This window comes from Elephas maximus, chromosome 19 (genome assembly GCF_024166365.1).
Source record: "Elephas maximus indicus isolate mEleMax1 chromosome 19, mEleMax1 primary haplotype, whole genome shotgun sequence".
Taxonomy (NCBI): Eukaryota; Metazoa; Chordata; class Mammalia; order Proboscidea; family Elephantidae; genus Elephas; species Elephas maximus.
This window is the reverse complement of record NC_064837.1, coordinates 71,831,415-71,851,749: the sequence shown is the minus strand read 5'-3', so window position 1 is coordinate 71,851,749 and position 20,335 is coordinate 71,831,415. Positions and strand designations below refer to the sequence as shown.

The 20,335-nt window shown below is 55.6% G+C and overlaps 2 protein-coding genes across 14 annotated transcripts; one reads left to right on the top strand and one right to left on the bottom strand.

Moving 5' to 3' along the window:
• The first annotated feature begins 7,509 nt into the window (after positions 1 to 7,509).
• DUS1L (dihydrouridine synthase 1 like) lies at positions 7,510 to 14,664 on the top strand. 8 transcript variants are annotated; one of them, XM_049860115.1, is made up of 14 exons: positions 7,525 to 7,704; positions 9,202 to 9,448; positions 9,676 to 9,784; positions 10,166 to 10,216; positions 10,628 to 10,740; positions 11,035 to 11,117; positions 11,241 to 11,344; positions 11,675 to 11,843; positions 12,098 to 12,194; positions 12,284 to 12,372; positions 12,986 to 13,137; positions 13,844 to 13,881; positions 14,183 to 14,258; positions 14,349 to 14,664. In XM_049860115.1, exons 2-14 carry the CDS (start codon positions 9,212 to 9,214, stop codon positions 14,486 to 14,488), a joined length of 1,458 nt encoding a protein of 485 aa, XP_049716072.1. In that variant the 5' UTR covers positions 7,525 to 7,704; positions 9,202 to 9,211; the 3' UTR covers positions 14,489 to 14,664. The 8 variants fall into 8 exon arrangements, 2 of the variants coding, with proteins under 2 accessions (XP_049716072.1, XP_049716073.1); XM_049860116.1 differs by having other exon boundaries at positions 7,536 to 7,704; positions 11,699 to 11,843; XR_007514079.1 differs by having other exon boundaries at positions 7,510 to 7,704; positions 9,202 to 9,415; positions 13,844 to 14,258; positions 14,349 to 14,435.
• A 92-nt stretch (positions 14,665 to 14,756) lies between these two features.
• On the bottom strand, positions 14,757 to 20,327 carry GPS1 (G protein pathway suppressor 1). Of its 6 annotated transcripts, none has more exons than XM_049860118.1 (14): positions 20,270 to 20,327; positions 18,656 to 18,748; positions 18,209 to 18,390; positions 17,576 to 17,740; positions 17,366 to 17,501; positions 17,211 to 17,288; positions 16,993 to 17,053; positions 16,483 to 16,568; positions 16,166 to 16,260; positions 15,916 to 16,021; positions 15,739 to 15,819; positions 15,513 to 15,650; positions 15,313 to 15,447; positions 14,757 to 15,072 (listed from the first exon to the last, which is right to left on the bottom strand). In XM_049860118.1, the coding sequence occupies exons 2-14, from the start codon at positions 18,731 to 18,733 to the stop codon at positions 14,998 to 15,000; spliced, it is 1,416 nt and encodes a 471-aa protein (XP_049716075.1). In that variant the 5' UTR covers positions 18,734 to 18,748; positions 20,270 to 20,327; the 3' UTR covers positions 14,757 to 14,997. The 6 variants fall into 6 exon arrangements, with proteins under 6 accessions (XP_049716075.1, XP_049716079.1, XP_049716074.1 ...); XM_049860122.1 differs by having other exon boundaries at positions 17,576 to 17,770; positions 20,226 to 20,322; XM_049860117.1 differs by having other exon boundaries at positions 20,226 to 20,322.
• Positions 20,328 to 20,335: the final 8 nt, after the last annotated feature.

Genomic DNA, 20,335 nt, shown 5'->3' with positions numbered 1-20,335 from the left:
TCCTCAAAGTGACATCTTTGCTTTTTAACACTCTAAAGAGGTCTTTTGCAGCAGATTTAACAATTGCAATTCTTCGTTTGATTTCTTGAATGCTGCTTCCGTAAGTATTGATTGTTGAGCCAAGTAAAATGAAATCCTTAACAATCTCAATCTTTTCTCTGTTTATCATGATGTTGCTTATTGGTCTGATTGTGAGGATTTCTGTGTCCTTTATGTTGAGGTGTAATCCATACTGAAGGCTTTGGTCTTTGATCTTCATCAGTAAGTTCTGCAAGTCCTCTTCACTTTCAGCAAGCAAGGTTGTGTCATCTGATATCACACATTGTTAATGAGTCTTCCTCCAATCCTGATGCCCCATTCTTCTTCATACAGTCCAGCTTCTCAGGTTATTTGCTCAGCATACAGAATGAAAAAATACAGTCAAAGCATATAACCCTGGCTCACACCTTCCCTGATTTTAAACCTCCCAGTATCCCCTTGTTCTGTTGGAACGACTGCCTCTTGGTCTATGTACAGGTTCCTCATGAGCACAATTAACTGTTCTGGAACTCCCATTGTTCGCAATGTTATCCATAGTTTGTCATGATCCACAGAGTCGAATGCTTATGCATGGTCAACAAAACACAGGTAACCATCTTTCTGGTATTCTCTCTTTCAACCAAGATCCATCTGACATCAGCAACGATATCCCTCATTCCACGTCCTCTTCTGAATCTGGCTTGACTTTCTGGTAGTTCCTTGTCAATGTACTGCTGCAACCATTTTTGAATTCAGGAAAATTTTACTTGTGATATTACTGATATTGTTCGGTAATTTCTGCATTCTGTTGGATCACCTTTCTTTGGAATGAGCACAAATATGGATCTCTTCCAGCTGATTGACCAGGTAGCTGTCTTCCAAATTTCTTGGCACTTATAAAAAAAACAAAAACCATGGAAGTCGTAGCCAGAGCAATTAGGCATCCACATTGGCAAGGAAGAAGTAAAAGTGTATTTGCAGATGACATGATCTTATACACAGAAAACCCTAAGGAATCCTCCAGAAAACTACTGAAACTAATTGAAGAGTTCAGCAGAGCATCAGGATACAAGATAAACATACAAAAATCAGTTGGATTCCTCTACGACAACAAAAAGAACATCGAAGAGGAAATCACCAAATCAATGCCATTTACAGTAGCTCCCAAGAAGATAAAATACTTAGGAATAAATCTTAGCAGAGATGTAAAAGACTTATACAAAGAAAACTACAGTACACTTCTGCAAGAAACCAAAAGAGACTTACGTAAGTGGAAGAACATGCCTTGCCCATGGATAGGAAGACTTAACATTATAAAAATGTCTATTCTACCAAAAGTGATCTATACATTTAATGCAATTCCGATCCAAATCCCAATGACATTCTTTAATGAGATGGAGAAACAAATCACCAACTCCATATGCAAGAGAAAGAGGCCCCGGATAAATAGGGCATTGCTGAAAAAGAAGAACAGAGTGGGAGGCCTTACTTTACCTGATTTTAGAACCTATTATACCGCCACAGTAGTCAAAACAGCCTGGTACTGGTACAACAACAGATACATGGACCAATGGAACAGAATTGAGAATCCAGACATAAATCCACCCACATATGAGCAGTTGATATTTGACAAAGGCCCCAAAACAGTTAAATGGGGAAAAGACAGTCTTTTTAACAAATGGTGCTGGCATAACTGGATATCCCTCTGCAAAAAAATGAAACAAGACCCATACGTCACTCCATGCACGAAAACGAACTCAAAACGGATCAAAGACCTAAGTATAAAATCTAAAACAATAAAGATCATGGAAGAAAAAATAGGGACAACGTTACCCAACCCACTGCTGTCGAGTCGATTCCGACTTCCCAGGGACAATGTTAGGAGCCCTAAAACATGGCATAAATGGTATATGAAACATTATAAAGAATGAAGAAGAAAGACTAGATAACTGGGAGCTCCTAAAAATCAAACACCTATGCTCATCCAAAGACTTCACCAAAAGAGTAAAAAGGCTACCTACAGACTGGGAAAAAGTTTTTAGCTATGACATTTCTGATCAGCGCCTGATCTCTAAAATCTACATGATACTGCAAAAACTCAACTGCAAAAAGACAAATAACCCAATTAAGAAATGGGCCAAAGATATGAATAGACACTTCACTAAAGAAGATATTCAGGTAGCTAACAGATACATGAGGAAATGTTCACGATCACTAGCCATTAGAGAAATGCAGATCAAAACTACAATGAGATTTCATCTCACTCCAACAAGGCTGGCATTAATCCAAAAAACACAAAATAATAAATGTTGGAGAGGCTGTGGAGAGGTTGGAACACTTCTACACTGCTGGTGGGAATGTCAAATGGTACAACCACTTTGGAAATCGATTTGGCGCTTCCTTAAAAAGCTAGAAATAGAAATAGAACTACCATATGATCCAGCAATCCCATTCCTTGGAATATATCCTAGAGAAGTAAGAGCCTTTACATGAACAGATATATGCACACCCATGTTTATTGCAGCACTGTTTACAATAGCAAAAACATGGAAGCAACCAAGGTGCCCATCAACGGATGAACAGATAAATTATGGTATATTCACATAATGGAATACTACCCATTGATAAAGAACAGTGAGGAATCTGTGAAACATTTCATAACATGGAGGAACCTGGAAGGCATTATGCTGAGTGAAATTAGTTGCAAAAGGACAAATATTGTATAAGATCACTATTATAAGAACTTGAGAAACAGTTTAAACTGAGAAGAAAACATTCTTTTGTGGTTACGAGGGGGGAGGGAAGGAGGGTGGAAGAGGGGCATTCACTAATTAGATAGTAGATAAGAACTACTTTAGGTGAAGGGAAAGACAGCACACAGTACAGGGGAGGTCAGCACAATTGGACTAAACCAAAAGCAAAGAAGTTTCCTGAAAAAATTGAATGCTTCGAAGGCCAGTGTAGCAGGGGCAGGGGGCTGGGGACCATGGTTTCAAGGGACATCTAAGTCAATTGGCTTAATAAAATCTATTAACAAAACATTCTGCATCCCACTTTGAAGAGTGACGTCTGGGGTCTTAAACGCTAGCAAGCAGCCATCTAAGATGCATCGATTGGTCTCAACCCACCTGGGTCAAAGGAGAATGAAGAACACCAAGGACACAAGATGATTACAAGCCCAAGAGACAGAAAGGGCCACATGAACCAGAGACTACGTCATCCTGAGACCAGAAGAACTAGATGGTGCCTGGCTACAGCCAATGACCGCCCTGACAGGGAGCACAACAGAGAACCCCTGAGCGAGCAGGAGAGCAGTGGGATACAGACCCCAAATTCTCATAAGACCAGACTTAATGGTCTGAGAGTAGAAGGACCCTGGTGGTCATGCCCCCAGACCTTCTGTTGCCCCAGGACAGGAACCATTCCCGAAGCCAACTCTTCAGACATGGATTGGACTGGACAATGGGTTGGAGAGGGATGCTGGTGAGGAGTGAGCTTCTTGGATCAGGTGGACACTTGAGACTATGTTGGCATCTCCTGCCTGGAGGGGAGATGAGAGGGTGGAGGGGGTTAGAAGCTGGCAAAATGGACACGAAAAGAGAGAGCGGAGGGAGAGAGCGGGCTGTCTCATTAGTGGGAGAGTATTTGGGAGTGTGTAGCAAGGTGTATATGGGTTTTTGTGTGAGAGACTGACTTGATTTGTAAACTTTCACTTAAAGCACAATAAAAATTATTTTATTTATTTTTTTATATATATAAAAAAACAAACTGTTGCTGTTGAGTAGATTCCGACTCACAGCAACCCTATAGGACAGAGTAGAACTGCCCCACAGGGTTTCCAAGGAGCAGCTGGTGAGTTCAAACAGCCGACCTTTTGGTTAGCAGCCAAATGCTTAACCACTGTGCCATCAGGGCCTCTTGCGCTTATGGCACATCTCAAATCGGACCAACCACATCCAAGCACTCACTAAGTGGCTACTGGCTACCATATTGGATATACAGGGATGGATATTTGTATCAAGAAATTATTGTTATTTTTCTGATGTGTGAATCCACTGCCATCAAGGGGATTTTGACTCATAGCAACCCTATAGGACCGGATAGAATTGCTTTATAGGGTTTCTAAGGCTGTAATCTTTATGGAAGCTGACTGCCCCATCTTTCTCCCGTAGAGCAGCTGGTGGGTTTGAACTGCTGACCTTTCAGTTAGCAGCGGAGTGCTTAACTACTGCGCCACTAAGAATCCTTGATATATGAATAGTATTGTTTTGTTTTTTTAAGTCTGTCATGAGTCAGAATCGACTCAGCAACTAGTAACAAAAAACAATGCTTTATTTCATCCTTAAATATTTCAGCATATCTAACACAATGTTTTAGAGATGCTGAAATATTTAAGGATGAAATAATGTCTGAACCTTGGTCTGAAATAATCTAAGGGGAGAATCGTGGGTATGGTGAAAAATACATTGCTGTCTGCTAGTAATTGTGGAAGCTGGGGGTGAGATGAGGATTGCTGGATGTTTACTTTTCCAAACAAAATGTTATTTTCAATCACTTAGATACATTTGTGTGGCTATTGTGTGTTTGGGCAAACACAAAGGCCATTAGCCCCTCAGATGGCTCCAGGCCCTCTGGATGTCTTTTTTTTATTGTGCTTTAGGCAAAAGTTTACTTTCACCTAAAACACAATTAAAGAGAGAGAAAGAGACACTCAGAGCCCTAGTGGCCCAGTGGTTAAGAGAGCAGCTACTAACCACAAGATTGGCAGTTCAAATCCACCAGCCACTCCTTGGAAACCCTATCAGGCAGTTCTACTCTACTCCTGTAGGGCTGCTATGATTTGGAATCAACTTGATGGCAACAGGTTTGGTTTTAGGTGAAAGTTTACATAGCAGACTAAATTCTCATTAACCAGTTAATACACAACTTGTTTTGTGACATTGGTTGCCAACTCCTCAATGTGTCAATACTCTCCCCTTCTGCACCCCGGGTTCCCTATTTCCATTTGTCCCGTTTTCCTGTCCCTTCCTGCCTTTTCATGTTTGTTTTGGGGCTGGTGTGCCCATGAGTCTGCTATGCATGAATTGAACTATGGAGCCCATTCCTCACGTGTGTTATTGTTGGCCTACAGACCTGTCTAATCTTTGGCTGAAGAATGAACCTCAGGAGTGACTTCAATACTAAGTTAAAAAGGTGTCCAGGGATCATACTCTTGGATTTTTGCTTTGTGTGTGTGAATTTGAATTTTGTTCTATATTTTTCTCCTGCTCTTTTCGGGACCCTCTAACGTGATCCCTGCCAGAGCAGTCGGTAGTGGTAACCAGGCACCATCTAGTTGTTCTGGGCTCAGTCTGTTGGAGGTTACCGTAGTTGTGGTCCATTAGTTCTTTGAACTAATCTTACCCTTGTGTCTTTGGTCGTTTTCATTCTCCTTTGTTCCAGCCAGGATGGGACCAGTAGATGTATCTTAGATGGCCGCTCACAGGCTTTTAAGACCCCAGATGCTACTCACCAGAGTTGGATGTAGAACAATTTCTTTATAGACTATATTACACTAACCGCGTTAAATGTCCCCCAAAACCATGGTCCCCAGCTCTCAACCCAGTAGCTCAGTCTCTCAGGGAGTTGGGGTTTGTCTGTGAAGCTTCTATGACTTTGCCCTGGTCAAGTGGTGCTACTTCCCCAGCATCATGTACTATCCGACACTTCACCAAATTTACCACTTCTCTACTATCTGGTGTTTTTCCCTTCTGACCCTTCCCCTCCCTCTTAACCATCAAAAATTGCTTCTTTCTGTGTAGAAACATTTTCAGGTGTGTTTACAATACTGGTTTCATACAGTATTTATTCTTTGGGGATTGACTTATTTCATTCAGCATAATGCCCTCCAGATTCATCCATGTTGTCAGATGTTTCAAAGATTCATCACTGTTCTTTATTGTTGCATAGTATTCCATTGTGTGTATGTACCATAGTTTGTTTATCCATTCATCTGTTGATGGACACTTAGGTTGTTCCATCTTCCTCCTATTGTGAATAATGCTTCAACAAACATGGGTGTGCATATGTCTATTTGTGTGACAGCTCTTGGTTCTCTAGAATATATTCTAAGAGTGGGATTGCTAGATCGTATGGTATTTCTATTTCTAGCTTTTTAAGGAAGCATCATATCATTCTCCAAAGTGGTTGTACCATTTTGCGTTCCCACCAACAGTGCATAAAAATTCCAATCTCCCCACAACCTCTCCAACATTTGTTATTTTCTGTTTTTTTTATTTGTGCCAGTAATGTCAGGGTGAGATGGTATCTCACTGTAGTTTTTATCAGCATTTCTCTAATGGCTGGTGATCCTGAGCATTCCCTTATGTGTCTGTTAGCCGCCTGAAACTAATTCAAAATGGATCAAAGTCCTAACTATAAAACCACAAACTATAATTAGGGTCAACGCTAAACCCAAATCCACTGTTGTTGAGTCAATTTCGACTCATAGTGGCCCTATAGGACAGAGTACAACTGGCCCATACGGCCTCCAAGGAGTGGCTGGTGGATTCGAACTGCCCACCTTTTATTTAGCAGCCAAACGCTTAATCAATGCGCCACTGAAACCGAAAGAACCAAACCTGTTGCTGTCGAGTTGATTCCGACTCATAGCAACCGTATAGGACAGAGTTGAACTCCTCCATATGATTTCCAAAGAGTGGCTGGTGGATTCGAACTGCCCACCTTTTGGTTAGCAGCCAAGCTCTTAACCATTGTGCCACCAGGGCTCCAATAAATGGCATAAACAGGTATAAACCATCATTAACAATACATAAACACCATAAGATAAGCAAGATAAATGGGATCTTCTAAAACTGAAATACTTAACGCTTATCAAGGAGCCCTGCTGGCTGCTAACAAAAAGGTCGGTAGTTTCGAATCCACCAGATACTCCCTGGAAACCCTATGGGGCAGTTCTACTCTGTCCTACAGGGTCGCTATGAGTCGGAATGGACTCGACCGCAATGGGTTATCCTTATCAAAACACTTCTCCAAAAGAATAAAAAGAACCCACAGAACGGGAAGAAATTTTCGGCTATGACATATTTGACAAAGGTCTAATAGGAAAACTCAACACCTCGACAATAAGAAGACAAGTAATCCAATTAAAAGACGGGCAAAGGACATAACAGGCGCTTCACCAAGGAAGACCTCAGGCAGCTGACAGCCGAACGGGCGTCGGAGGAGACACAGAGGAGGAAACGCGGATTTCAAAATGGGCGCCCCCCGTCCCCCGGGCAGCTGCAGGCCGGGGCCGGGACTCTGGCGTTCCCGGGCATAACTACCAGTCACCAGACGACCCCAAGGTGCGCCCCAGCAAGCCCGCGGGATGTGGGTAGGACAAGTCGACTTCCGGCCTCTGACCGCGGACCACGTGTGGCGCGGACCGCCCCCTCCCCGATCTCGGGCCGCTCCGAGGCCGGGAGCGGTTTCCCGGGGTTGCATTTCCCGCCGTACCGCGGGCCGCCCGGACCGCCCTGGCAGAGGCCCCTTCCGGCGGCAGCGGCCCCTTCCGGCGGCCCCGGCGCGGAGCCATGGACTCGGCTTCGGCTCGGCAGCGGCCCCGGCGCGGTGCGGGCGGTTAGCGGCGGTAACAGCGGGGGAGCGACCCCCAGGCGACACGGGACCCGCAAGGCGGGCAGGCGGGTACGGGCTGCGGCGGGCGGACCCGGCGGTGGGGACTGCAGCGTCCCGCGGCTCCCGCGGAGCCCCCGTTGCACCTGCGGGTCGGGGTCCCGAGCGTGCACCCTGCCGCGCGGGTCGGCGCCCCCCCAGGCTGCGTGGGACCCCTCACGGAGGCTCAGGCAGGGTGCGCCCTGGGCCCCAGAGGGACGTCAGCGTTCCGGGCAGGGACCCCCAGCGCAGCTCCTGCTTGGCTGTCCACTGACTGACCAGGTAACCTAAACTTAGGCAAACAGAGGGGCGTCTTGGAGGCTTTCGGCTCGCAATTGTTTGAAACTCGAGCTCCATTTGGGCTGCCAGGGAGTGGCCCCAACTCTGGCATTGCAGCCCCTTGCGACAGTGGGGTTAGAGCAGTGAGCAGAAATGGCACCATTTGGGGCAGAGGGAAGACCTGGCTGGTTAGGCTGGGCGGTCACTTTGGTGAGGACATTGGTGGCCTGGATGATTTCTCTGTGTAATTTTACTGTTCTTGAAAATGTCAGACTAGTAGTTGGACCTTAGTTAAGTATTAAACAGGTGAATCTACTTAGTATTTCTAGAACATGGGCAGTCTGCTCGGGGAGTAAGGTACGTGGAGTGAGTGTTCTCTCAAAGTAATCCTTGCTCAGTCTGTTCTCTTAGTATTTAATTTTGTGTTCGGACCTTGGCCGCTTGGTATTAAGTCACTGATACGGAAGGATAGTTCCCGTGGGGCTTAGTGGCTGGACGCAGAAAAGATAAGCCCAAGGAGAGTCTGCTTTGTCTCTACTTGGTGTGGGTCTAAGAGCCGTTCCTATAAGGGAAGAGTTGGTGGAACATCCTCAGGGCCTTCCTCACCCGCTGAGATGGCCTCAGAGCGAGACCTTTGCTCCATTTTTGAACGTAACCTCTTGACACCCCAGAGAAGGGCATGGAGTCCAGGCAGCCTGTGTGGTCCCACTGGCGGGCAGGGAGGGCAAGCCGAGCCCCAGACTCTAGGTGATGTCACCACAGGGTGGTCCTGTATGGTAGAGGTCCTGAGAGTCTCCTGGGTCACGGCTCCCCTTTGTCGTTCCATCTCCATGCGGGGCTTCAGCAAGGCTACTGCACCTGGTGCTGCTTTAACTCTCACCTCAGTCCTGCCAGGCAAACGTGTTCAATTGCTAACACACGAGGGGCTGGGCCCAGAAGGTCAAGTGACTTGTCTGAGGCCACCATTGGGAGGTGACGGCACTGGGGTTTCAGCTCTCAGGCCCACCCCTACTGACACGGTCCACCTTGTGGCCCAGCAGTAATCCCACCAGTGGGCCTTGGAGTGACCTCAGAAAGAGCTGTCGTGCCCTCTGAGTCTATTCTTACGTGCCCACCGGGTCGGGTCCACACGGGGCTCTCGGGCAGGGCGGGGGGAGGGTGTGTCTGAGCCCCTGGTCCCAGTCTGCACCCCCTTTCTTCTGCACTCTAGGCTCTCTGTGGGCTGAGTGTCTAGTCCCTCCCCTCCTGCAGGGTGGAGACAATGCCCAAACTGCAGGGCTTCGAGTTCTGGAGCCGTACCCTGGGGGGGGCCCGCCACGTGGTAGCCCCCATGGTGGACCAGAGCGAGCTGGCCTGGAGGCTGCTGAGCCGCCGCCATGGGGCACAGCTCTGCTATACGCCCATGCTGCACGCCCAGGTCTTCGTGCGTGATGCCAACTACCGGAAGGAGAACCTGTACTGTGAGGTGTGCCCTGAGGACCGGCCCCTCATTGTGCAGGTGGGCCCAGGAGATCATGCCTCTGCATGGGACCCCCCAGCCTTCCCAGAAACAGATTCAAGGGGAGCAGGGTGGGGCTGGGCCACAGCAGGAATGGCCCATGGGGAAGCACGTAGCTGCCAGATGCACCTGGAGCCATCAGAGGCTGTTTCCCGCCCAAAATTAACCCTCTCCTGGGAGCTGCCCCGGGATGCATGGCCATCGTGCTGCTTACCTGTCTTTTCCAGTTCTGTGCCAACGACCCGGAAGTGTTTGTGCAGGCGGCTCTCCTCGCTCAGGACTACTGTGATGCCATTGACCTGAACCTGGGCTGCCCGCAGATGATAGCCAAGAGGGGTGAGTGCAGCACCAGGAGCCCGCACGGTGCCAGATGGCAGCGCAGCACATTGGTTGCAGCTTGGGTTGGTGCTGCTCAGGTACTCTCTGAACATTTGACTGTGCAGGGCACCAGGTCCCAGTTCACACTGTGAGACGCAGGGACCCCTTCCAAGGGGGTCACCTGGAAGGCATGGCACCAGCCAGTCCTACCTTGGAGTCTGGGTGCACCAGTGGAGTCTGCAGGCACAGAGCACCCAGCTAGCTGTCTGGTTGATGGGACTGAGCAGAGCTGGGGGTGGGGGCTCCTGGCCTACAAAAGCTCAGTAGGGACAGTGGAGCTGGGGTGGCCTCAGCCTGCCTACCTCGAGCTGCAGCCAACACACTGCTTGCCCTCCACAGGTCATTATGGCGCCTTTTTGCAGGAGGAGTGGGACCTGCTGCAGAGAATGAGTGAGTTGCTGCGTGCAGCTGTACTGGCAGGGAGGGCTGGGCCACATCACAGAAAAGGGGCGGGGGGCCCAGGGCAGTCTTGTGGGGGGCTCAGCAGAGGTGCTGGCTTGTAAGGTCCCGAGACACTGGGGGCCTGGTGGCCAAGTGTCTCCTCCTAGAGGAAGGGGCCGTGGAAGAGGTCACAGCCTGTACAAGCTGCTGCCTTAGAACCAGACAGTAGGTGCTGTGGGCAGTGCCTCAAGCTTAGCCCTGGCCCTCCCATGTCCTGGGGAGTAGAGCCAGATTGCCAGCTGCCAGCAGGGGAGGCTGGCGCTAGCCCTGTTGGTCTCAGACTCGCCAGGCCAGGGGAAAGGCCCTGGCAGACACCACGCTCCCCCACCACCCCTCAGAAACGCTTCTCCTCGTCCACAGTTCTGCTGGCCCACGAGAAGCTCTCTGTTCCAGTCACGTGCAAAATCCGTGTCTTCCCAGAAATTGACAAGACCGTGAGGTACGCCCAGATGCTGGAGAAAGCTGGCTGCCAGGTGAGAGGCTGGGGGTGTGCAGGAGTGGGGAACCTGGCCTCCCTGAGCCAAGGGTGTCAGTCAGTGTGCCCTGCAGGTCCACTAATGGGTGTCCGGCTCGGCCTTCCTGTCCCTCTCCTGAAGCTGTCACTCACCCCAACCCCTGGGTCAGGCTGCCTGGTCGTTTCTGCCGGGGGCACTGGAGGCCCTGCCACCTGTTGACGGGGAAAGGGGGCTGGGCCTCTCACCCAGGGTGGGGCGGGGAGGGGGCTGTGGGACCTGGCACTGAAGCGCTGACCGGGCCCCCTATCCCAGCTGCTGACCGTGCACGGGCGCACCAAGGAGCAGAAGGGGCCCTTGCCGGGGCCTGCATCCTGGGAGCATATCCGCGCTGTGCGGTGAGTGGGGTGGCAGCTGGGTTGACAGGCTGGGATGGAGTTGAGGGTGGGTGCCCACCTCCCAGAATGGGGGACAGGGCAGGCACTGCCTCACAACTGAGCGTCTGTGCGGGCTCTGCACAGGAAGGCTGTGAGCATTCCAGTGTTTGCCAACGGAAACATCCAGTGCCTGCGGGATGTGGAACGCTGCCTGCAGGACACGGGGGCGCAGGGGGTCATGAGTGCAGGTGAGGGGGCATAGGGTCATGAGTGCAGGTGAGGGGAGCAGGGGTCGTGAGTGCAGGTGAGGGGCAGGGATCGTGAGCGCAGGTGAGGGAGGGCACGGGGTTGTGAGCGCAGGTGAGGGGGGCAGGGGTTGTGAGCACAGGTGAGGGGGGCAGGGGTCAGAGTCATGAGCACAGATGAGGGAGGGCACAGGGTCATGAGCACAGGTGAGGGGGTGCAAAGGTCGTAAGCACAGGACATGGGAGGGTGGGGGGAACAGGCGTCCAGGATGCCCCAGGCTCAGGGAGAGTGGCCTCGTGAGCCCAGTGGGGCTGCCCTGTCTGCACCCTCAGCCCTCAAGTCCCCATCCCCCGCAGAGGGCAACCTGCACAACCCCGCCCTGTTCGAGGGCCGCAGCCCTGCCGTGTGGGAGCTGGCCGAGGAGTACCTGGTGTTGGTGCGGCAGCACCCCTGCCCACTATCCTATGTCCGCGCCCACCTCTTCAAGCTCTGGCACCACACGTGAGTGGGGGGCCCCCAGCACCCCGGCTGGCGCTGCTGTCGCAGACCCCCTGAGACGTATGGGGACTCGTTGCAAGCCCACACTGGAGATGGCTGTATGCATCCTGAGGGCTCGGGGGCTGGCAAAGGCGAGCCAGGCAGGCAGCTTGGGGAGGGGGTGCGGGTGGGAGAATGAGGGAGGGAGGGAGACAGGGCAATCATGTGTCTGGTGGGGCAGGTGGCGCAGGGGCCCCCATGACGGGCATCTGTCCCAGGTTGCAGGTGCATCAGCAGCTCCGTGAGGAACTCGCCAAGGCGAAGACCTTGGAGGATGTGGCCACAGTGAGCCGGGCACTAAGGCTGCAGTGTCAGGCATGTCCCTGTGGGCGTGGTAGGGTGTCGCCAGTGGGGTGGGGGCTCAGGCCATGACTCCTGACGGAGGGGCCTCTGGGCTTTTGCAGGAGGACATGTCCAGGCAGAAGGAGGGGGAGAAGCCCTCGGGAGGTCTGCCGTTCTTCCACTGGATCTGCCAGCCCTACGTCCGGCCCGGGTGAGCCCTGCATAGGTGCCGGCCTGGGGATGTTGGGGCTTGTTGCCCCTGAGCCTGGCCAGCACCCTCCTTGATTGTTAAGGTTAGTGGCTGCTCACAGGGAACGTGAAACAAGGAAGGGCAGGTGTGGCCACTGCAGATGAGGTGTGCCTCTCCTGTGGTGTGTCCTAGCCCCACACACCACCAGCCTCACAGTGGGAGCCCAGCTGAGCTCCTGGCCCTGGTGGTACCCTCACCCCATCTGGGGGCTTGTAGGTTTGTATGATCAGTTTCATGGGACGTTGCTTTAAACTTCTCTGATCCAGGTGGATTGGTCCTTGGGGTCAGGAGGGTGACCCTTCAGCTTCCTTGGGTCCTCAAATGCGGGGTAGTGCTGTGTGGCTTTAGCCCTGCCTAGGCACAGCTGTCAGAGGAATCCTGGCCTCACCGCTGTCTGCTCGCTGTGTGGCCCCGGACAGCAAGCTCTGGCCTTCAGCTGCTCTGAGGGGACCTGGTCTTTCAGGGCCCCCAGTGCTCTCCCCTTAAGGCCTGACTTGGGTCAGAGCACCTGGACCACAGTGGTAGGGCCGGGTGCCCTCAAGCACACTCAGCATTACCCATGCCTCTCTGTCAGGCCCAGGGAGGGGAGCAAGAACAGCAGTGCTGGCAGCAAGCGGGCCCTAGAAGAGGAGGAGGAGGAGGGGGGTCGCCTTGAGGTCCTGTCCAAGAACAAACAGAAAAAGAAGCTGAGGAACCCCCACAAGACCTTCGACCCCTCGCTTAAGCGTAAGCCATCCCCCCAGCCTGCCAGGCCAGGAAAGTGGGTGGGCTGAGGCCAGCCTCCAAGGGGCTTCTTGTCTCAGCCTGGTCTTCTACATGGCATTCATCATTTGGCACCTGTGGCAGCCTTCCTGAGCCATCTAGGCTGTGAGACAGGACTTCTGAGAGTGCATGAGGGGCAGGTGTGGTGGGATCAGGCACCGGTGGGGGAGGAGTGAGTTAGGACCCAAAAGGCCGTTCGTCTACTCCCTGAGAGCTTTTCTCAGCCCTGTACCACTCCCCCCGAGACCCGTAGGTGAAGGGGCTAAGCCCGCTGGGCCCTGCTTCTTCTGGCGGTTGTCCCCCGAATCAGATTTCTCTGACAGCTGCTGGCAGCCCACTATTGGAGACCCCTCCCCCAAACAGGCCCTGCCTGCCATTTGTACCCCTAGCTGTTCTAGGAGGCAGCCAGGGTGGGGTGGGGGTGTGGGCTGAGCCCCCATCTCGCCGCAGCTCTCAGGGCGGATGGACAGGGCGTTTTCTGGGTTCCCATCCACCTATCACCTCCCACATCCTGCTGACACCTCATCCTGCCCCTACCCCTTGCCCAAAGGGAAGAGCAGACCGGGGCCACCGCAGTTCCCTGAGCCTGCAGCTGTGACGGCTCTGAGGGACCCTCATTGCTGAGCCCGGCCACCTGTGCTCCCCCTAATGTCTTTTGTTCTTTTCTTAGCAAAATACGCAAAGTGTGACCAGTGTGGAAACCCTAAGGTGAGTGGCTCTTTCTGTCCATTGCTGCCCATGTCCAGGCTGCAGGGCCCCAGGCCATGGTGGGGAGCCAGGAGTCTCCAGTGCAGCGGCCTGGTCCCTAACAGTGTGAACACCGCTGCAGCTCCAGGCCCTGCCCCCAGGACAGCCCCTGGCCTGTCACCTGGAGACAAGTGCCCTCTGGGCGCAGCCCTGCTGTGCCCCTCCCAGGCTGTGGTACCAAAACACCAGGGCTGCTCCCTGGTCACCTCTGGTGGTGCCACACTGGGGAGGGCAACAGGCTCACTGGCCATTTTATGTCCAGGGCAACAGGTGCGTCTTTAACCTGTGCCGGGGTTGCTGCAAGAAGAGAGCTTTCAAAGAGTCTGCAGATTGCCCAGGTGAGGGGCAGCTGGTGGCCCTCAGCTGGTGGGCAGGGGTGCCAGGGCAGGGCCAAGCACAGACCCATTTCTGTCCCTCTGCTCCCCCAGGTCACGGGCTGCTGTTCAAGACCAAACTGGAAAAGTCTCTGGCCTGGAAAGGGGACCAACCTAGGCTGCAGGAGCCACCCCCACCAGGACCTGGGGGACCGGGTGGCTTCCCTGAAGTTGTGGGCAGTGCTGTGGCCTGAGGCCAGCTGTAGCCTGGACAGGACTGCCATTGAGGCTTGGACACAGCTCCCTAAGCACATACCTTTACTCAGGGATCTCCTGCTATTTAACATGGACGGGAGCATGCCAGTCCACCCTCACTGGGGTCTGAGGATGCCAGTGGGCAGGCCCCAGTCCGGTCCTGCCCTATCGTCCTGCCATTTGAGTCTGTGTTTGAAGTGAACAATAAATTGTCAGTGCCAGGGGGGTGGCCCACCCCACCAGAGCAGGAAGATGCAGAGCCAGGGGAATGTTTGCAGTCTGCTCTTTAATGGACGCCTTCACTCCAGATGACACAGGAAGGGGGATGAGACTGGGAGGCAGCGCCCTGTGCACCCCGTGGGGCCAGCACCACACAGCTGGGGAGAGAGAGAGCGTGCCAGGGGCTGTGGATGGGTGGGTGGATGGCCAGCCCTTGGAACAGGCTTGATGGCACCAGGCTTCCTGTGCAGGGCCAGCAGGCGGCAGTGTTCCACAGAGGCTGGGCACTTCACATGTTGGTGCTCATCCGAGACTGGCTGTTGGCGGGTGTGAGCTCCCCCTGGCTCCCTTCCCGGGGAGGAGACTGCCGGAAAGGGTGGGAAGACTGGGCTCAGTCTGGCACCACCCACCCTGCACTCTCCCTCCTTCCCAGGGAGGAGACTGGTAAAGAATGGGGAGGTGGGGCTCAGCCTGGCCACAACCATCCGTTGAGCCCCCACCGGCTCCCTCCAGGGAGGAGACCCCAGAAAAGGACAGGGAGGTGGGACTCAGCCCAGCCCCACCCACACCACCCGGCCCAGCCCACACCACCTGGCCTCCCCACCTTGACGTGGATCTGGTTGCGCAGTACTGCGGCTCGCAGGATCATGGCTTTGGCTCGGCGCTGGAACTCTTTGCCCATCAGGAGGGACTTCTCGAAAGTGGTGCTGCGCTGGTCCACATCCCGGGCATGCAGGATCTGCAGGAAGCAGGGTCAGCAGGGCCAGGGGTCCCACCCCCTTCCCAGGGCCTGGCATCGCCCACCTTGCTGTGAGAGTCAATGCGCGCGTTGATAAGCCCCTCCAGGATCAGCTGGGTCAGCTCATCCTCCAGTGCCACCACTGTGGTGTTGAAGGCGGTGGCCATCTTGCGCATGTCAGCAGACACATAGGGGCTGAAATACTACAGGACAGAGATGTGAGCAGCTGCTTCACCTGCCAGTGGTCTGCCAGGCTGTCAGCAGCACCTACCCCCCTGCTCCCATGCTTACCTGGATGAGGGCACGGTTGCGAATCTGAGTGTAGAGGGTCCTGACATGGGGGGCCAGGTACATGTCCAAGAGTAGGTTGTCCTTGGGTGCAAGTCGGGTCAGGGGTGCCTGCTGCTGCCCCATGGCCCCCAGTAGTAGACCACCCCCTCCCACAGCCTGGCCTGGCCCCACCCTCACCTTCATCTCGTCCAGCATTTTAAGACAAGAGGCGTACTTGGACTCGTAGAATTTAAAGATGATGTCCCGTACCTGGGGCTCCAGCTCCAGAAACAACTTGAAAGAGCTGTAGGGACCAGACTCCTCAGAGAACGGCCTCTGCCCTCCAGGGCCACGGGGGCCGCCAGAGGCCAGCTGGGCATCAGCCCCAGGCTGAAGGGACATCAGGGCTGGGGAGGGGCTGCTGGGCCAGGGCCGTGCCCCCACCCACCTGCTGGAGATGACATTGCGCTGCAGCTCCTGGCGGTCAAAGGTGGCCAGGGCGCACAGGCCCCCATAGACGGCCACGTTGCTGGGGGAGAGCAGCTGAGGGCAAGAGGGGAGGGGGTCAAGACCCCAACCACCAGTGGTAGTCAGGATGGTGGCCAGGAATGAGGCCCGGAGCCCAGGTGGGGTCCGTGTAGACATCTCAGAGAACTCCTAGATGCCCACCGGAGGGAGACCCCAACACCAGCACCTAACCCACCAAGCACACCCCCACTGCTCAAGACCCAACCAGGCTCCTCCAGAGCCCCCATGACCCCTCACCTCGGGGAAGTCACAGTGGTCAAAGGAGGCCAGCAGGAAGCACTTGGCAGCCTGCTTGTACTTGCGGGCAGCCAGCTCGGCCAAGCCTGGGGCAGAGGGAGCCGAAGAGACTTGTGAGGCCACCAGAGTGCTGTGGGCAGCAAAGGCTCAGCGGCCAACGGTGCCCCCTCGCCGCTCCCCGACCCCCATGCCGCTCCTCAGCATCAGGAACTTTAGGGACATTGGGGACAGCAGTGATTAGACAACAGCGCCACCACGTGACTGAGAAAAGCCTCCAATGAAGTTATCACTTGTGCAAAGGAGCCAGGCTGCACAGCTCACAGGTGGGAAACCAGCGGGGAGAGGCCTGCTGGAAGGCAGGGCCTCTGTTCATGACCATGGTTCCTGCCCCACAGCCCCTCGAGTGGGCCTGAGCGGGGCAGGCATCACCTGCACCCACAGATAATGCTGCGTCATGTGATCCTGCCGCGATAGAGCACATGGGGCCCCGACAACCTACTTGGCCCTCACCTGCGGCGCACTTGAGCTTCGTGAGGATGGCCTGGGTCTGGCTGTCCCGCTCCCCACGCTGCTGCAGGGGAAGATCACACAAACGAATGAGCATCACCCCGCTTGCCGGCATCTCTCCCCCGTGCCCCTGCCCCAGCCCAGAGGGAATGCAGGCAGCTGGGGCTCCTGGGGCGGCAGTGCCGTGGGAAAAGGGGGTGGCAGAGCAGGCTCCCATCTACCTCGGCGATCTCTGGGGTAGACTCAGCCTTGCTGACATAGCTCAGCACGTGAGACCAGTTCTGTAAGTAGACGCTGACCTGCCAGACAGAGCAGGCAGACTGAAGCCAGTGCCCCCGCTGCTGCCCAGGCTCCCCATGTCTGCCCGTGGTCCCACCTTGATGACATTGAGGCACATGTTGATGACATGTTTTGCGCTGGTGCAGTAGTCCCGGGCCCGTGAGTAGCACTTGAGGGCGTTGCTGAGGTCCCCGCAATCCAGGTAGTGGTCACCCAGGTCATCGTGGCCACGCCTGCAAGCCCACCATGAGCGGCCCAGGTCAGGAGATCCCAGGCAGGCCGCCCGCCTCCCCAGGTAAACCAGCACCTGATGCTCTCTTTGATGGAGTTGCCCTTGTAGTTCTTCAGGTCCGTGTCCAGCTTCTCCAGCTTCAGCAGAGCTTTTTTGCGAGTAGCCTCCACCCAGGCCGTGTCCAGGGGCGGGGGCTCCACACCACTCTCAGGGACAGTGTCAGAGGCATGCTGCAGCTCCCTGGGGGAAGACCGGCCATCAGTCCAGTGGCTGGTGTGGGGGCTGGGGAGGCGTAGGAAGAGTCCCCGGCCACAGGCTGGCCCTTGGAGGTCATGACCTGCAGGCACCTCCTACCCAGCCCCCACCTGCCACACTGCCCATGCTACAGGCACCCAGTCTGCATCGAGCCCGGTGCTGGGCCCAGAGATGGTCCCAGAGTGCAGAGCCTGGAGGGGAGCCTGCAGCCTGGCTGAATGAAAGGGCCACCTCCACACACGCCTTTCTCTAGGAGTCAGAGAATTAAACGTGCGCGCGCGCGCACACACACGCACACACACACACACACACACACACACACACACGGGTCAACTCTCAGCAGGAGGGCAAGACCTCACCATCTCCTCCGCTTGCCCCCTTTCCTGACTGGGACACGGAGACATGTGGAGCCAGCAGAGGCAGCGGGAGCCTGTCCCCACACCACCTGCTCACCGGGTGGCCTCCGAGAGCTTACGGTGGATCTCCTCATACATATCCACGTTGAAGGTTCTCTGCACGAAGGACAGAGCCATCTTCAGGGCCTCCACACGAAGCGGGGGACAGTGGTCGGCAATGAACTGCAGCCGCTCAATGCGCATCAGGCCACTGTAGCTGGCTGCGTACTGCTCCAGGTCCTGGGGCGGGCATGGGCACAGGGGGCTCGGGCCACGCCTGCAAGGCAGGACCCTGGACCCAACCCCCCGTCCTGACTGCCCAGAACAGGATGCTGCCCCAGGTGCTGAGAAGAAGGAGACGGGGGGTAGGTGGGTTGGGGGAGGCGGTGGGTGGAGAAAGGGGAGAACCGAGTATCAAGGGCTCCAGGTCAGAGACACCCCACCAAGCATTGCTGAGAAGGGCCAACTGTCTGCCCCCACCCAGGGACATCCTGTGGCTCCGTACCAGGGTGGGGTTCTCCACCACATAGTTGACATCAGGTGCATTCTGTGGGTCCTCCTGGGGGTCCACGTCAATCTGCATGGGCTCCACTGCCCCCTGCAACAAGGGTACCTTGGCACCTCATGCAGGAGAGGCCCGGGAGGGCTGCACAGACCCTCACCACCTCCCACAGTCACCTGCCCCTCTATCCTCTGAGGCGCAACCGTGCCCGCGCTCCTACTGCTGCACCCCAAGAGTGCCCTCCACAGCCCCCTTCCTGGCAAGTCTCCAGTGAAGAGTCAGGGAGGGCTGTGCACAAAAAGCCCTTAGCCTGATGGTAACCCCGTCAGGGGGGCTGTTACACAGGCCTCTGAGGCTGTCCTACATGGTTCCAAGCACTGTCCTGATGTGGTTTCCTCAAAGCCATAGAGAAGAAGCACATGAGACCTTAATCCCAGGATGCAGGGGGCCTGCCCGCAGGCTCAGGCCAGCCCCTGGAATGTCCCAGAACCTGTCCCAAGCAGCTGGAGCAGCAGTACAGGGCAAGAGTCACGCCGCAAGGTCAGGAGGGGATGGAGTCAACTCGGGGAACCCCACAGGCCTGGGAGGGGGGACACTGGGTTGGATGCTCAGTTTCAAGATCTACAAAGCAGGCTGGTGCCACGCCTGTCGGAGACCCCGAGGTCCAGGCCTCTTTCTTGGAAGGGCAGGGGCTCAGGCTGCCGGCCAGAGCGCCCACCCAGCCCCTCTGCTTGGTGCTGAGTCCCTGTCCTCGGGCTGGCGGGGCGGCGGGGCTCTCCCCCTGGCTCGCTCTCCGCCGGGGCCTCTCTCCTGGAAGGTACCTCGTAAAGCAGCGTACAGGCCGACAGACTGGCGCTCAGGCTGAAGTCTCCGGCCGTGCCCGGCAGAAAGAGGTCTGACCTACTGCTGTGAGGGGTGCAGCACAGATCTGTCACTGACGAGGAGGCCGAGCTGGGGGCCGAGCTATCCCTCATTCTGTCCTGACTTTCTGCACCCCCCGACCCTGACACAGAGCTGGCTGGATGCTGAAGGGGAGAAAGAGCGTTAGCGTCGGGGCCGGTGCCTCTCCCCAGTCTGGCCGGCGGGCGGGCGGGCGGGGCGGGGGAGGGGAGGGGGCGCCGCCCGGCCGAAAGCTGGGGGGGGCGGGCGTGACCCCAAAGGGCTCCCGCCGGAGACGCAGCCGCAGCGGGTGGAGCCCGGGGACGCGACTGCTAACTGCACCGCGGCCCCCGCCCCCTCGGCATGTCGGGCCGACGGCGCAGCCGGGCAGGAGGCTCTTAGGCCGGGGCCCGCGGGACGCACACCCCGAGCGGGCCGCGCTCCTGGGCAGCTCACCGCGCGGCCCTGGACACGGCCCGGCCCCGCGCCGATCGGGCCTCCGGGGGGACTTCGCCGACACTCGCTCTGCGCTGCCCGGGGCTCCCTGCGGAGGGCCGGGCCCGGGGCGGCCAGCGAGCGCGCCCTGCACCGTCGGGCGCAAACCGGGCCGGGGGTTGTGGGCAGGCCCCGCCCGGGCTCGGCGCCCGGACCCCGAGGGCGGCGGCGGAAGCGCGGCTGGTCCTCGGCTCGTTACCTGCAGGTTAAACACCTGGACCGGCAACGGCATCTTCTACCCACCCTGCCACGGCTGTGCCGTCCACTTCCGGGTTAGCGCAGCCGCCGCTTCCGGGTCGCGGGGCTCCA

Bases quoted from the DNA above. Each gene is read 5' to 3' on its own strand.
- GPS1 (XM_049860121.1), bottom strand. From the start codon at position 19,626: ATGAGGGATAGCTCGGCCCCCAGCTCGGCCTCCTCGTCAGTGACAGAT. The intron at 16,022-16,165 runs GTGGGTGGGGGC...TGGTCCCTACAG, and splicing joins CGCAATGTCATCTCCAGCAG to CTCTTTCAAGTTGTTTCTGG. The intron at 15,820-15,915 runs GTGAGGGTGGGG...CTTGCACCCAAG, and splicing joins AAATGCTGGACGAGATGAAG to GACAACCTACTCTTGGACAT.
- DUS1L (XM_049860115.1), top strand. From the start codon at position 9,212: ATGCCCAAACTGCAGGGCTTCGAGTTCTGGAGCCGTACCCTGGGGGGG. The intron at 11,345-11,674 runs GTGAGGGGGCAT...CTGCACCCTCAG, and splicing joins GCAGGGGGTCATGAGTGCAG to CCCTCAAGTCCCCATCCCCC. The intron at 14,259-14,348 runs GTGAGGGGCAGC...CTGCTCCCCCAG, and splicing joins AGAGTCTGCAGATTGCCCAG to GTCACGGGCTGCTGTTCAAG.